The sequence below is a fragment of the Mobula birostris genome, chromosome 7 (assembly GCF_030028105.1).
Source record: "Mobula birostris isolate sMobBir1 chromosome 7, sMobBir1.hap1, whole genome shotgun sequence".
In the NCBI taxonomy this organism is placed as follows: domain Eukaryota; kingdom Metazoa; phylum Chordata; class Chondrichthyes; order Myliobatiformes; family Myliobatidae; genus Mobula; species Mobula birostris.
The window spans coordinates 149,922,485-149,938,752 of record NC_092376.1 but is presented as its reverse complement, the minus strand read 5'-3'; the positions used below and the strand labels follow the sequence as shown (position 1 = coordinate 149,938,752).

Genomic DNA, 16,268 nt, shown 5'->3' with positions numbered 1-16,268 from the left:
TATTAGCTGGGCAATTGCTCCTTCATACTAATTTATCGCTGCACCAGTAATGTGTACTTACTAGAATGAGGGGTGACCTAATTGAAACGTATCGAATGGCAAAAGGTCTTGATAGAGTGGATGTGGAGAGGATATTTCCCGTGGTGGGAGAGTCTGAGACCAGAGTACACAGCCACAGAACAGAGGGATGTCCTTTTAAAACGGAGACGAAGAAAAATTTATTTAGCCAGAGAGTGGTGAATCTGTGGAAATCTTTGCCACAGGCAGCTGTAGGAGGCCAATTCTTTATGTATATTTAAGACAGAGGTTGATTGAATCTTGATTGGTCAGGATATGAAGGGATACAGGGAGAAGGCATGAGACTGGGGCTGAGAGGAATAATGGACCAGCCGTGATGAAATGGCAGAGCAGTCTTGATGGGCCAAATGGCCTAATTCTGCTCGTCTATCTTTCGGACTTCACAAATGCAAGTGCCTTGGAAATTCTGGTTTACACATTTAAAAGGAAAAGACAGTGTACTTCTGTCAAAGTTACTTCCAGCAGAAAAGTTGAAAATACTTAGCAGGTCAGTCTGCATCAGGGGGAAGAGAAACAGAGTTAATGTTTCAAACCAAAGACCCTTTGTCAGAAATGTTGTGACGATAAAGGTGCTTCAACTTGAAGTGTTAACTGTGCTGCTTATAGACGCAGTCTGCTGAGCTCCACCAGCATTTTTTTTCCTGTTTTTCTTTTAGAATCGCAGCATCTGTAGTTTCATTGATATTCACTGAAAAGTTATTTGCATCTGGCTAGTGAAGACAGATTACTATGCAGCATGTATCAGAGCAAGACGCAGTGAGTTAGGTGCACCTGATTCTCTAATGTCAGGGCTGTGTGGGAGGTCAGTGCTCAATATTGAATGGGCAGCACTGGCACACATCACAAGAGATGCTGTGGCCCAATAACTCTTTAGTTCCACGATATGATTCTTGCAGAATATTTTTTATTAGCCTAGTTTATGGTGACATAGGCATGCTTTGTTAATAAAGTTATTTTGAACTGTGAAGCTTTCTGTAGCAGTCCAACATATTCCTTTCAGTTTCTTGCTATATTTTTTTCCAGTTATTCCCATTTCAGAATGTTAGCATCCCCAGTTACCATGGTCCCTGTTCCTTGAATTTGCTTCCTCTTTTGCTTTGGGAGAATTGGATTCAGTCGAGCTACCTTTTGTCTCAAGGATAGAGATACTGGATGAGCAAATGGTAAATGGTTGCCCTAGTTAGAAAAAACGTTGGGCTGAAGTTACAGTCAGATCAGCCATGATCTTAACCGACGGCAGTGCAGCTTAAGGAGTGGAGAGGCTACAGCTGCTCCTAATTCATATGTTCATGGTTTTGCAAGTAACTTCTAAATTCCTGACTCTGAACTATCTGGATTCTCACTATTCAAAGACACCCACAAAGTACGGAGAGCAGTGAGCCATTCAATCCAAGAAAGCCGAAGGCATAAACTATGCTGGAGTGACAGTGGGAAAATTATAATCATTACCAGAGTCCCTGGCCAGTGCTTATAAAATTCCAGTTTAAAAGCACGTGACTGCCGAAGGACTTGGTTGCAGGATCCCAGAGTGGAGGAGGCTGGGAATCTTCAAGGTCAAGGCTTCTTGAGGTAAAGGGTTCCCAGTACCTGCAAATACAAATGGCATTCTTGGTCTTTAACAAGAACAAGAAGGTAATAATTGAAAAGCAGTGTAAATAAATGAGAGTATGCTTTGGAAGAGGGAAAAGCATTTAATGAAGTTGAATTGGTGATTAAGTTCCCTTACCTTTTAGGAGATTTACTTCCCCTTCCTCTTCAGTCTCCCCTTTCTCATCCCGTCCTGATGTCATCCCACTCAATCCTGATTGTGGTTCTTTATAACTTTATTGATGTGACCAGCGATTTGAAGCAGGCGTTTGGTGGATCGTCAGGGAAGGGATGTGTTCAGGAGCTAAGGAGTTGACTTAAATGGTGTAAAGCATTTCCTAGATTCTGTGATCTCTGCTGGACTCTTTGATCGTGTACTAACCCAGACCTGCTACCACAACTACGTATCCGTTCTGGGAACTTGCCTTTGTTGTCATCTTGTTCCCCTCCAGCCCTTTATCTTTCCCATCCACTTGGCTTCGGCTATCACCTTCTAGCTGTTCTCCATCCCCTCCCCTCACCTTTTTACTCCCCTCCACCACCACTCTTCTCCATCTGGCAGAACTAGTCCTCACTCTCAGTAGTTTCCCCTTTGGCACCTCCTATTTCCTCCAAACAAGAGGCAAAGCCATGGGCACTTGCACGGGTCCCAGCTATCCCTGCGTTTTTGTTGGCTACGTGGAACAGTCTGTGTTCCAAGCCAATCACTCCCCAACTTTACCTACGTTACATCGACGACTGCACTGGTGCTGCTTCCTGCACCCGTGCCAAGCTCGTGAACTTCATCAACTTTGCCTCCAGCTTCCACCCTACCCTCAAATTTACCTGGTCCACTTCTGATACCTCCCTCCCCTTTCTCGATCTCTCTGTCTCTGTTTATGGTTTACCCACTAATATCTTCTATAAACCCACTGATTCTCAGTTACCTGGACTAAATCTCTTCCCACCCTGTCACTTGTAAAAATGTCATCCCCTTCTCCCAATTCCTCCATCTTGATCACATCTGTTCTCAGGATGAGGCTTTTCATTCCAGAACTAATGAGATGTGCTCCTTCTTCAAAGAAAGGGGCTTCCCTTCCTCCACCATCAACGCTGCCCTTACCCGCATATCCTCCATTTCACCCACATCTGCCCTCACCCCATCCTCCTGCCACCCCACCAGGAATAGGGCTCCTCTTTTCCTCACCAACCACCCCACCTGCCTCCGCATCCAGCACATAATTTCCAGTAACTTCCGCCATGAGAGCGGGATCCCACCACCAAGCACATCTTTCCCTTCCCCAGTTTCCTCAAGGATCGCTCCCTATACGACTCCCTTGTCCATTCATCCCTCCCCATTGGCCTCCGGGCACTTATCCTTGCAAGCGGAACAAGTGCTACACCTGCCCCTACACCTCCTCCCTCACTACCACTCAGGGCCCTAAACAGTCCTTCTGGGTGAGGCAACACTGTTGGGGTCATCTACTGTATCCGGTCTTTCGGTGTGGCCTCCTGTATATCAGTGTGATCCGACGTAGATTGGGAGACTGAGCACTTACGCTTCCTCTGCCAGACAAAGCGGGATCTCCGGGCAGCCATCCATTTCGATTCTACCTCCCATGCCTATTCCGGCATGTCAGTCCTCTACTGTCGCAATGAGGCCACACTCAGGTTGGAGGAGCAACACCTTGTATTCTGTGTGGGTAGCCTCCAACCTGATGGCATGAACATCGATATCTCGAACATCCGGTAATTGCACCCCCCTCCCCCACCGTTTCCATTCCCATTTCCCTCTCTCACCTTCTTACCGGCCCATCACCTCCCTCTGGTGTCCCTCCACCTTCCCTTTCTTCCATGGCCTTCTGTCCTCTCCTATCTGATTCCCTCTTCTCCAGCCCTTTATATCTCTTTCACCAATCAACTTCCCAGCTCTTTACCTCACCCGTCCCTCTTATGCGGTCTCAACTATCAACCACCACCTTGTGTTTGTTCCTCTCCTCCCCCCACCTTTTTTACTCCGACTTCTAATCGCTTTTATCCAGACCTGATAAAGGGTCTTGGCCTGAAACGTCGACTGTTTACTCTTTTCCATAGATGCTGCCTGGCCTGCTGAGTTCCTCCAGCATTTTGTGTGTGTCGCTTTGGATTTCCAGCATCTGCGGACTTTCTTGTGTTTACTCATTCTGTTGGAAATCTGGAACATGAACTTGTGAGCTACTTTGTAGAATTTACTTGCAGTGGGAACACATTATAAAATCACAATGAATATAGAGGTATATGTGTGGGTTATCACCATGTCATAGTTCAATATCTAAATGCCACATAATTATATACGCTGTCATTGTCCTCTGAGTGAAATGAGATCAAACAACCGAACACCTTTTTTAATAACATTACATATGCTTCTAAAGATCAGCCAAAGAAAGTGATGCCTCATTACAGCTAATTGCTAACGCTGTAATGAAAAGCAAATGTCCTTATTTTTTGATGTCATTTACACAACAGTTATTTGGAAATTATTGAGTCAGAGAAAAACAAATCAGTGAACACATCAGGAGGGCTGGCATTGAATGTATGTGTGTTTCTGAACTAGGTGGGAGAGAAGTGGAAACAATCAATGCCCTGGATACCAAGTAGCAGCATAATGTAATATGAAGGAGTCATTAACTTTGCCGCGCACACTGTGCAAATGACTATTGTTGTATCACTGTCATTGGAAGCACAGAATTTCGATGCCTAATAAGATAATAGTTGACCTTTTGAAATGGAATTCAGCATGATCGTTGTGCTTTTTGGCTTGGAAGTTAAGAATGCCCAATTTGGGCATCCAAGGAAGTGTAAGCAGCCTGCCATAAGTGTAGTTCTGCTTCTGAAGGCCGGTTATGTGGATGTGGGACGTAGGACATTTGAATTCTAGGCCTCTGTTCCACTTTTGAAGGCCAGCGATGTAGATGTGGGACGTAGGACATCTGAGTTCTAGGCCTCTGTTCTACACTTGAAGGCCAGCGATGTGGACGTGGGATGGAGAACATCCGGAGTCCAGACCTCCGTTCTGCACTCCAAGTCCAGCGATGTTGGTAGGTGATAAAGGACATCTGTGGATGTTGGACTGTGCCAGCTGGGTCCTGAGATCAAATGTCAGTACAAAAGGAGGCACGAGAGCTGGCCAGTCTTCGCGCCCATCGCCTGGATTTCAGCATCCTGTCATCAGCTAGTCCAGGTTTTGATACTGACGATTGAAGCCCAAAGGTCAATCGGAAGGCTGGGAGTCGAAGCTTGGTGGCCAAAGCTTGGAGACTTTAGCTCCAGCCAGCGGCCTGTCCAGGAGTTGAAGGACTGTCGGTGTGTGTGGGTGGGAGGGAGGAAGTGGAAGAAGGTTATGCAAAGTAGTAACATTCTTGTTTCGAAATTCATTTTGTTTAACACGATGACTACATACTCAATTAGCTCTGTAATGTCGTACAAATTGTCATTCAGTGAGAAGAGGATGCATTGGTGCCTGGTGTCATGGAACACCAGAATTGATATCCACTCTGCCAAGTACCCAGTAATGATATGCCAATTAAAGTCCAGTCCCCTGGAAAGGGGGGAGGTGGGATTGAGAACTAAACATCACTCAGTGAAAATGTGCGTTGTTCCCCAGGTATCCAGCCTGAGGGCACCTTTACATTTGCTGTTAGCAAGCTCAGAAAATCTAATACCAGAGAATCCAGGCGGAATTATTGCTTCTGCATTTAACTAGTTAGCGTTCAGTTGCAAACCCGAAAGAGAGAGTGGTATTGTGGTATGACATTTTGTCATCTTGTCTGAGTCAGTATTTGACACTAAGCTAAGCTGATGAAGGGAAAGCCTCCATCACCGAGGGTGCTTATTCTTTCTGAAGTGAATTGTTCAGTCTGAAGGCCACTCAAAAGATGTGCCCAGTTGTCCAACATCAAGTGAACATCCGGTAAAATCAGTCCCAGCAATTAGAATTCTTATGCATTTTCAAACAAATCATCATCTTCTTTAAGAGGGCATGTATATTTTTGTTACACATTCACTCAGTAGCCATTTTATTATATACTCCTGTACGCATGCTCGTTAATGCAAATATCCAATCACATGGTACTACCACAATGTATAAAAACGTGCAGACGTGGTCCAGAGGTTCAGTTGTTGTTCAAACCAAACATCAGTATGGGGAAGAAATGTGATCTAAGTGACTTTGACCCTAGAATGTTGTTGGTGCCTGATGGGGTGGTTTGAGTATCTCAGAAACTGTTGATCTCCTGGGATTATCACGCAGAACAGTCTCTGGAGTTTACATAGAATGGTGCGAGGAGCAAACAGCACCCAGTGAGCAGCAGCTCTGTGGGCGTAAGCACCTTGTTAATGAGAGGTCAGAGGAGAATGGCCAGACTGGTTCAAGCCGACAGGAAGGTGAAAACTCAGCTAACCACACTTCACAACAGTCACGTGCAGAAGAGCACCTCTGAACACTTAACACCTTGTGGTTGGGCTACAGCAGCAGAAGTCCATGAACGTACACTCAGTAGCCTGATAAAGTGACGACTGCGTGTCAGAACAAATTGGGTAGGACTTTGGCCCCATGCAGAACATGGTAAGACAGAAAGGCAGAGAGCGAGAGAGATAAAGTTGTTATAGCTACAACTCTTCAGCCCGCACCTGCTGCTGACAGGACTTGACTAGGAGTGCAGCCTCACTTGACTGGTCCTTGATAATGCTGAGGAAATCTTACCTTGCTCCTGAGACAAAACGTAAATGACTTTTACTCAATATCCAAGCTATATTAAATTTAGTCTGCGTGTTTTATTCCTCTAATTAGAAATTGTTCCATTTCCCATCACTCGCATCTTGTATATTAATGAATCACAGCTTTGGGGTATGTAACGCATTTTCAAATGCTTCAGAAGTTATTATCAGACACCAGTGAATTTGGTAGCTCTGGTTAACAAATCAGCTGAGAGGCACTAAACCTGTAGTGAATGTCATGGTAATCAGGATCAACAATATCAATCAGGAACAGAGAACCAGTACAACAAAGGAACAGGCTTTTCAGCTCACAGTCTTCTGCTGAACCAATTAAACTAGTAATCAGTGGCTAACTAAACTACTTTACTTTATTGTCGCCAAACAATTGATACTAGAGTGTACAATCAACACAGTGATATTTGATTCTGCGCTTTGCGCTCCCTGGAGTGCAAGTCGATAGTAAATATTAAAAATGTAAATTATAAATCGTAAATAGAAAATGGAAAGTAAGGTAGTGCAAAAAATACCGAGAGGCAGGTCCGGATATTTGGAGGGTACGGCCCAGATCCGGGTCAGGATCCGTTCAGCAGTCTTATCACAGTTGGGAAGAAGCTGTTCCCAAATCTGGCCGAAACTAATCTCTTCTGCCTACACTAGGTCCATATCCCTCTACTTTCCTCACATTCATGTGCCTATCTAAATGTCTCTTAAAAGTCCCTGATATTTTTACCTCTACCACCACCCCATTCAGCGCACACACCACTCTCAATGTAAAAAACCTTGCCCCTGACATCTCCTTTGAAGTTACCATCCCTCACCTTAAATGCATGCCCTCTGGTATTGATCATTTCAACCCGGGGAAAGACGATACTGTCTGTCTACCCTATCCATGCTTCTCATAATCTCATAAACCTCTGTCTAATCTCTGCTCAGTCTCTGCCGCTCCAGAGGAAACAACCCAAGTTTGTCCAGCCTCTCATGATAGCACACGCCCTCTAAACCAGGCAGCCTCCTGGTCAACCTCTTCTGCACCCTCTTCAAAGCCTCAACATCCTTTCTACAATGGGTGACCAGAACTGTATGCAGTACTCTAGATGTGACCTAACTAGAGTTTTATAAAGCTGCAACATAACTTCCTGACTAGTGAACTCAGTGCCCTGAGTAATAAAGGCAAGCATTCCATATGCCTTTTGGGGGGGAGTTATGAACTTGAACCCCCCCCCCCCAAGTTCATCAACACTGTTAAGGTCTTGCCCTTAACACTGTATTGTATCTTTACATTTGACCTATCAAGGTTCAGCACTTCACATTAGGCTGGTTAAACTTCATCTGCCATTTCTCTGCCCATGTCTGCAACTGTTCTATATGTCACTGTATTCTTTGCCAGTCTTCTACACTATCTGCCACACAACCTATCGTATCACCTGCAAGCTTAATAACCTACCCATCTACATTTTAACTTAGATCATTTATGTACGTTGCAAACAGCAGAGGTCCTAGTACAGATCCCTGTGGAACACCACTAATCGCAGATCTCCATTCAGAACAAGTCCCTTCAAACACTGCCACTGTCTTACGTCGGCAAGCCAGTTCTGAATCCAGACAGTCAATTCACCATGGATCCCATGTATATTAATCCTCTGGATGAGCCTCCCATGAGGGACCTTGTCAAACACCTTACTAAAATCCATGTAAACAATATCCACAGCTCTACCTTCCATCAATCACCCTCGTCACTTTGTCAAAAAGTCTCGATCAAGTTAGTTTGACAAGACTTGCCCTGCACAAAGCCATGCTGGTTCTGCCAAATTAGGCCATGGTTTTCCAAATGCTCATAAATCCTATCCCTTAAGAATCCTCTCTAGTAACTTTCCAACCACTGCTGTGAGACTCATCGATCTGTAGTTTCCATGGTTATCCCTGGTTCCTGTCTTGAATAATGGAACAACGTTAGCTACTCGCCAGCCTTCTGGGACCTCGCCTGTTGGTAGAGAGGACACAAAGAAATTGGTCAAGGCCCCAGCAATCTCTCGCCTGCCTCTCTCAATAACCTGGGGTATATTCCATCAGTCCCTGGGGACTTAGCCACCTTAATGCTCTTTAAGATGCCCAATATTACTCCTCCTTTACCTCAAAATGCCCCAGCATATCAGTACACTCGGCACTGATCTCCCTCTCCTCCGCATTCATCTTGGTAAATGCTGATGTAAAGTACTCATTAAGGACCTCACCCACATCCTCTTCTTCCAAGCAAATGTTCCCCCCTTTATCCCTGAGTGGTCCTTCTCTCTCCCTAGTTATCCTCTTGCTCTTGATATATGTATACAATGCCTTCAATAATATTTATCACAGACTTTTCATGGTCCCCCTAGGCTTTCCTATTTCCCTCCTTGTATTCTTTCTTGGCGTCTTTATAATCCTCAAGAGCTGTTTGATTCTTGCTTCTTTTTCCTCTTGAATAAATTCGTCACCTCCCTCAACATCCAGGATCCTCTTACCTTGCCATCCTTGTCCATCCTTCTGACCAGAGCATGGCTGCCCTGTAGCCTGTGCATCTGGTCTTCAAGCACCCCCCCACACGTCCGATGTGGACTTGCCCCACAAATAGGTGCTCTTCATTAACTTTCCCTTGTATTGTATTTCTGCCCAGACTAGCACGTGGGGCCGGGAGTAATCTAGAGACTACTGCCTGCTCTTCAGCCTCTTTTCTAACTCCCGACACTCTCTGCACAGGACCTCTTCCCCCTTTATGCCTTTGTCATTGGTATGTAAATCTCATCGTCCACACTTTGCTCAGTTGTCATTCATCATGCTCTGCCACCAGCTTACTCACATATACTGATGGTGTACTTCCCCCATAAAGAGCAGTTGGAAGCAAATAATGATGTGTGCCATGGATTCTGAGCACTGCAAACAGCTTTTTATCATCGTTAGATCTCATCAACCCATCAATCCATCTCCCCGTACATCACTTCTCATGCTTGTGTCAACTTGCTATTCTGAGCTTGCTTGTGGTTTCCATGTGTAGGCAGTTAATAGTCAGTCATATGGATGCAGATGGAGAGGCTTTTAAATCTGACTGCAGTAATCCCACCACGTATAAACGTTACTGTCTCTTCCAGTATTTGAATTTGTGGTATTTTTAAAAACTAGCATCTTGCATATCTTTGTAGCCCTAACATTGTCAACTGCGCAGGAATATTGGCCTAACAGCACAGTAATGTTGCCACTGCTAGCAAGCAGAGTTATCAAGTCTTACAGTACTCATGCGGATGACTGTCAGAATTATCATCTTCGTTTTTACTCATGAATCATACCACAATTCTTCGTCTTTGGTAACAGTCACGTCACAAAGCCACCAAGATCAGTTTTGCCTTGGTATGGCTAACCATCAGAGATTTCATTACAAACATACACTTTAAATCATTGCAGTTCCTTAATTACGCTATTACTGAACTATTATTAATTATTATGATGCTGCAAGATTTTTTTATTACACATTGCTTACTTATAGTAGTACAGTGACATAATTATTAAACAGCTGGATGCTTTTAGAGCCGTATATCGATATTGAGTGTCTCTTACACTAAATTTCAAATCGTCACTGAATAGTAAGTTACTTTTTTCTAAACATTATTTTCTCCCTTCGTCCGTGTTTCTGTCACTCGGCTTCACCAGTCCTGGTGGTCTTCTTCCAGATCCCTGTTTGTACCTGTCCACAAGCTGAAGCCAAAAACAAAAAGTAGTAGTATCTCTACAGGAGAATGTTAAAAAATATCATGGACCACACACACATCAAATGAAGAAGTTCTCAGAAGAGCCCAAGCACTTTGATCTCTCGTACCAACAATAAGAGAAAGACAACATCATGCGGAAAGATGAACTAGAAAAACTCATACTCTCTGGAAAGATTGAGGGGAGCAAACCTGGAGGAAGACCTCGGCTTATGTACATCGAAAGCATAGCCAGGTGGCTACACATCGAGAAAATGGAAGTCATCCAAAAAACGAAGGATAGATCTATATGGAAAACCATGGTCACCAAAGTCCGCATCGGATATGGTACCGAGACAGACAGACATCTCTTCTGGACCTCACACTGTCCTTCATAGTTAAGAGTCATCAAAGATCAGCCACTTCTCTGTGGATAGAGACAGAAAATGCAGAAAATATTCAGGTTAGGAAGCATCTATTGAAAAAGGAAGTGAGTTCACACTTCGGGTTGGGTCTGCTCTCTCTCTCTCTCCTATTTTTCTGACCAACCTTCTAAGAGATGGCCAGAAAAACCTTTTGTTTGTCAACATAACACCATCCCTGAATGAAAGATGCCAGGCCAACCTGAATGTATTGGAAATAATTATTTCTTTTATTTTAGAGATACAGCACAGAACTTGAGCTTCGGGATGAAATTAGTCAGCTGTTAAAGTGGGATATTCCTGTCTGTAGGAGAGTGTTTTAAAACAAAACAGAAACTTATAGTCGATGTGCACTACCTTTAAAATAGGTCTTAGAACTGATTGTTGGGTTGGTACTAATGGAATGGAGCGCAATCATTTCATGTACCAAGTTATCATTGAGTAAAAATCAAATTCCTGGGACAAAGTAATTGGTAATTTGTTTGTGATTTGAGCAAATGGTATAAATTTTCAAGCATCCTTTTCACTTTGAGAACTTGGAAGTGCTTAAGGGTAGTTGTACCATTGGTTAATTGGCATGCCCAAATGAAGAAGTGACATTCCCGCCGGGGTTAAAGCTCGCCTGTAAAATAATAAATTTCCGCTCGGATTACCAGGCAATTAGGATTGAATAAACAAGGTTCTGGAGCAAAAGGTAGACTGCCGGAAGAACTCAAAAGAGTGTCGGGCAGTATCAGCAGGGGCAAAGAGATGGTCAGCATTTCAGGACAAGACCCTGCATCAGGAGTGTGTTGAGGGAAGATAGTCAGCATATAACAGTGTGAGGAAACAAGGGTTGGTGGGTGATTTGTGGAACCAGATGGAGTTAGGTGAGGGAAAGGAAGAGGGAGAGTAAAGACAGAGGCTGGTAGGGGATAGATAGATGGAACCAAGTAAGGGAAAGATGATGCCACAGGGTGGGGGGGGGGCAGGAGTGGAAAGATGAACCAATAGAGACGAAACCCAAGTAAATTTGTAGGCTGAGTGATGGAAGCAGGTGGGAGGGAGGTGTTTGGTTCCTTCTGCCCATTGTCCCTCGCCTTGGTTGGTTTGATCTATCACCTACCGTCCTCTGTCTCACACCCTCCCCCTCATTTCTCTATCCTGGCTCTTCCGCTCTACGCTCACAGTCCAGATGCAGATCCTGAACTGAAACCTTGACCGTCCTTTTGCCTCCACAGGTTCCTGAAAGTAAAGACAAATTCAGTAGATATAGCTAGACATCAGACTTCCAAAACACGTTGCCAAGCTCTGTCATGGAACGTGTTTCAGGGGCATTCGAAAACTTCTTTAAAGGAACAACTAGCCCATGATAGATTAAGTTAGTGGACCAGCATCCAGTAAAGCACGAGTACTTTGAGTCACTGCGACAGGAGCACAGAAGCAAAGCGCAAAGTGCAGAATGAGTGTGCAGTGGTCCAAACAACTCACAGACCACTTTTTAAATTACCAAATGCCCCACTTATCGCAGAGCCGATCCCACTTAGGATTCATTAGGCATCTCAGAACCCACAGAACCAAGATGAGAGCAAGTCACTCTCAACCCTACACATCTATCTAAGAAAAACAGAGTTGTTTTTTTCTATCCTTTTGGTGTTAATATAGTCTTGATGTTAGGTGTAGATCATTGTTTCCATGTGCTCTTTCTGAGACAGTTTCGCAATAAATACGTATATCGCATCAACTGTAAACCTGTAATTGTAGTACACTTCTTGTGTGCTGATTCAGCCTTTTAGGAAACAAGATTTTGTGAAGGCCTTCTACGTGTTTATTGAGCGAGGTCATTACTTTATGTTCTGTCTAACAGAATTTCATGTAACCTTGTCAGTTTGAATTGACTTCTTATATCCTTCATATACACGAGGAGTAAAAATCTTTATGTCTCCATCTAAATGTGCAATTTATTTGTAGTAAATAGTATGTACAACAGGAAAGTCAATATAACATAGAAATACAATTGTATCAGCATGAATTAATCAGTCTGATGGCCTGGTGGAACAAGCTGTCCCAAAGCCTGTGGTCCTGGCTTTTATGCTGCGGTACCGTTTCCCAGGTGGTAGCAGCTGGAGCAGTTTGTGGTTGGGGTGACTAGGGTCCCCAGTAATCCTTCGGGCCCTTTTTACACACTTGTCTCTGTAAATGTCCTGAATAGTGGGAAGTTCACATCTACAGATGTACTGGGCTGTCTGCACCACTCTCTGCAGAGTCTCGCGATTGAGGGAAGTACAGTTCCCATACCAGGCAGTGATGCAGCCATTCAGGATGCTCTCAATCGTGCCCCTATAGAAAGTTCTTAGGATTTGGGGGCCTTTATCAAACTTCTTCAACCCTCTGAGGTGAAAGAGATGCTGTTGTGCCTTTTTCACCACACAGCCAGTATGTACAGACCACGTGAGATCCTCGGTGATGTGTAGGCTGAGAAACTTAAAGCTGTTCACCCTCTCAACCCCAGATCCATTGATGTCAATAGGGGCTAGCCTGTCTCCATTCCTCCTGAAGTCCACAACCAGCTCCTTTGTTTTTTAATATTGTTGTGTTCTGATATTGAAAGTATGAAGAGTGCAGAGAGGTAATAATTATACTTGTTTGATTCAACAGGTTAGAAATCTTTGCTACATGGTGACAAGAAGAGAGAAAATGAAACGATCAGTCTCCAGGCTTCAGGAACAAATATTCCACCATCAAACCAAGCTGATAGAAGAAAATCTCCATCGAGGTAGGACTTTGTTGAATCAAGTGTCGGCATTCACTGAAAACAAAAGAAACTGTGGATGCTGGATTCTGGAATGAAAAGTAATGGTGGAAGGACTCAGCCGGTCAAGCAGCATCTGTAGAGGCAGAAATTATAAATCAGTGCTTTGGGTTGAGATCCATTGCAGACTCCTGATCTGAAGCATCATCTTACACCTTCTGCCTCCCTGTATGCTGTTTGACCGGCTGAGTTCTCCCACCATTTCTTCCTTCTACTTTCATCCCTTTTTCTAAGCCACGAGTGCTGGTCATGGAAACAGGCCAGTCATCCCAATTCATCCACACCGATCACTGGACACCCTTCCACATGAATCCCATCTCCTAGCACTTGGTCCATTGCTCTCTATTCAGAGTATACTTATCTGGACACTTACACAATGTTGTCAGTGACCCAGCTTCAACTACTCTATTAGACAGTGCATTCCAGCTACTTGCCACCCCCTGAGTGAAGAAGGATCTCCTTATGACCTCTTTAAATATTTTCCCTCCAGTTACCAAAATCCATGTCCTACATCCGATATGGAGAGAACCGTCCTACAGTCTACTTTAACCGTGCTCCTCATAGTTTTATGTATCTCAGTCATGTCCCCTTTTAACCTCCTCTCCATGGAGAAAGTAGGTAACATTTCCAGCCTGAGCTGCTTCATCCCAAGCAGCAGCCTCTGAACCTTCTTCAGCACCATTGCATCCTTCCGAAAGCATAGTCACCAGGAGCGCATGTGGAACTCCAGCTTATGTCTGACCAAGGTTTTATAAAGTTGGAGTATAACTTCCCTACCACTGTACTTGAAGGCCAGTTTCTCCTCTGCCTTCGTAACTACGTTATCTACCTATGCCAACGCCTTCAAGGAGCTGTGAACTTGCACTCTTGTGTCCCTCTATTCCTCAGTACTCCCTAAGGCCCAACTAAAGCCTTGCCTTTAGTACTCCCAAATTTTTGTTAAACCCAATGCTATGAATATTGAATTTCCAATCTCAAGTGATCTTTATCTACTGTACTTCCCGCCCTATCTGCTTCTGACCCACGTCTGGTCCTTCCATTTTTATTCCCTCTCCTATACCCCCTCAATCCCTCAAATACCTGTTTTGATCCCCCTTCTGGGTCTATCCGTCTGTTTCATACACATGTCACCCACTGTATCCCTTCCCCCGACTGCCCTTCATCTCTCCCTTCCCATTATCACTTTCTTTGCTTATCAGATTATAATACTTAGCCTTTGTGTTGCTGCTTATCCTTCTCCAGCCTGTTTCCATCTCCACTCTCCCCTCTCCCACCTGGCCGCACCTGCCTCTTTTTGTATTCTTTGTCTGCTTCCGACTATCACCACTGCCACCCCACCAGTCTCCATCTCCCAAGTCGGCCGAATCCTCTCCCTCACCTGGCTCCTTCTGCTCATCATCCTTCATCCCTCCTTGGTCCACATATCGCCTATGGGCATCTATCTCACCCCTCTCCCATTCCTCTTTTTACTGCCTATCTTCCCCCTCCACCCTGAGTCCTGATGCAGGATCTTAACCTCATCGACGGTTCCTCTCCCCACACGAACACTGCTCCAGCAACTTGCTGTTTTGGCTCTTCTTACATTTGTCTGGACCAATCTCCTTCTACCATTTCTCATCTCAATTCGCCAACAAAGTGACTTTTTCTGCAGCCGAAGGCAATGTTCCACACTGTCAACAGCTTCAGCGATCTTTGTGTCATCCACAAACTTGTGCCCCCTACATCCACGTCCAAGTCCTTCATAAATATTACAAACAGCAGTGGTCCCAACACCAATCCTTATGAAACCTTGCTAGTCACAGACATCCAATGACTAAAGCAATTATCTACCATCCCCTTCTGTTTCCTATCGTATCGCCAGTTTCGGATTCAGTTTTCCAACTTGCCCTGGATTCCTTTTGAACCAGTCTTCCTTGTGGGGAACTTCACAAAGGCTGTGCAAAGCTTGCCCTACCCTCATTTATATGCTTCATTACCTGTTCAAAATCTTCAATCACATTTGTGTGACACAACCTCTTGGCTTAAGACCCTGAAGGATGTATTTTTATCGCCAACTTGAAATATTTCATTCAAGTATTTCTGAAGTGTGGCCGTGGTTTATTATGTAAGCAAAAAAAGCAACAAATTTGCTCACATAATGACCGCACAAATAGCAATAAGAAAAATGCTTAGGAAATGTATTTGGATGCCCTTGATTGAGGAATGATTGTTGGCCAAGACAGTAATGAACCTGAAATTAAGTCTAGACTCCAGAGCTTTCGGACTTCAGTGCAAGAGTCAAGTAAGTACTGGGTTAGGGCTGATACTGGAGACTGATTACACAGATTCCTGTTACTTCCTAGCAGCACGGTAGTGCGTTGGCGAGCCCTAGCGGTCACCAGTTGGGTTTCAATTCCCGCCACTGTCTGTGAGGAATTTGTGTGTTCTCCCCGTGACTGCGTGAGTTTCCTCCGGGTGCTCGGGTTTCCTCCCACATTCCAAAGATGTGTGGTTAGGGTTAGTAAGTTGTGGGCATGCTGAGTTGGCGCCAGAAGAGTGGTAACACTTGTATGCTGCCCAATACAACCCTCACTGATTTGGTTTGATGCAAACCCCGCTTTTCTCTGTATGATTTGATGCACACATGACAAATAAAGCTATTGTTATAACCCCTTTCTAAGCTTTCCTGCAACATGAAATTCATTACTTCTTCGCAATTGTATAATTACATTTAAAACACTCCATGAAGGAATTTTGGTTTTCATATAGAATCACGAAATTTCCTTCAAGATTCTGTGCAAACTTGGGTAAGATCATTGGCGTCTAAATGGGTTGTACCTCATCAGTAAAGTAATAGGCTATCGGAAAGCCTCAAGTACAACTGGTGAATATTGAAAACAGTTCATCTTTAAGTGCCAACAACCAATAGTGTTCGATGACACAGATTAAAGTTGCCCTTAAAGG

General features: G+C 44.2%; 1 protein-coding gene across 4 annotated transcripts in view; it reads left to right on the top strand.

The window, feature by feature from the left end:
* jade2 (jade family PHD finger 2) overlaps positions 1–16,268 on the top strand; it is a 171,632-nt gene that overhangs the window by 133,348 nt on the left and 22,016 nt on the right. For all 4 annotated transcript variants that reach the window (XM_072263926.1, XM_072263925.1, XM_072263927.1 and 1 more), the window contains exon 13: positions 13,172–13,289. In XM_072263926.1, coding sequence (XP_072120027.1) covers positions 13,172–13,289 — 118 coding nt within the window. The remainder of the gene's footprint in view (positions 1–13,171; positions 13,290–16,268) is intronic.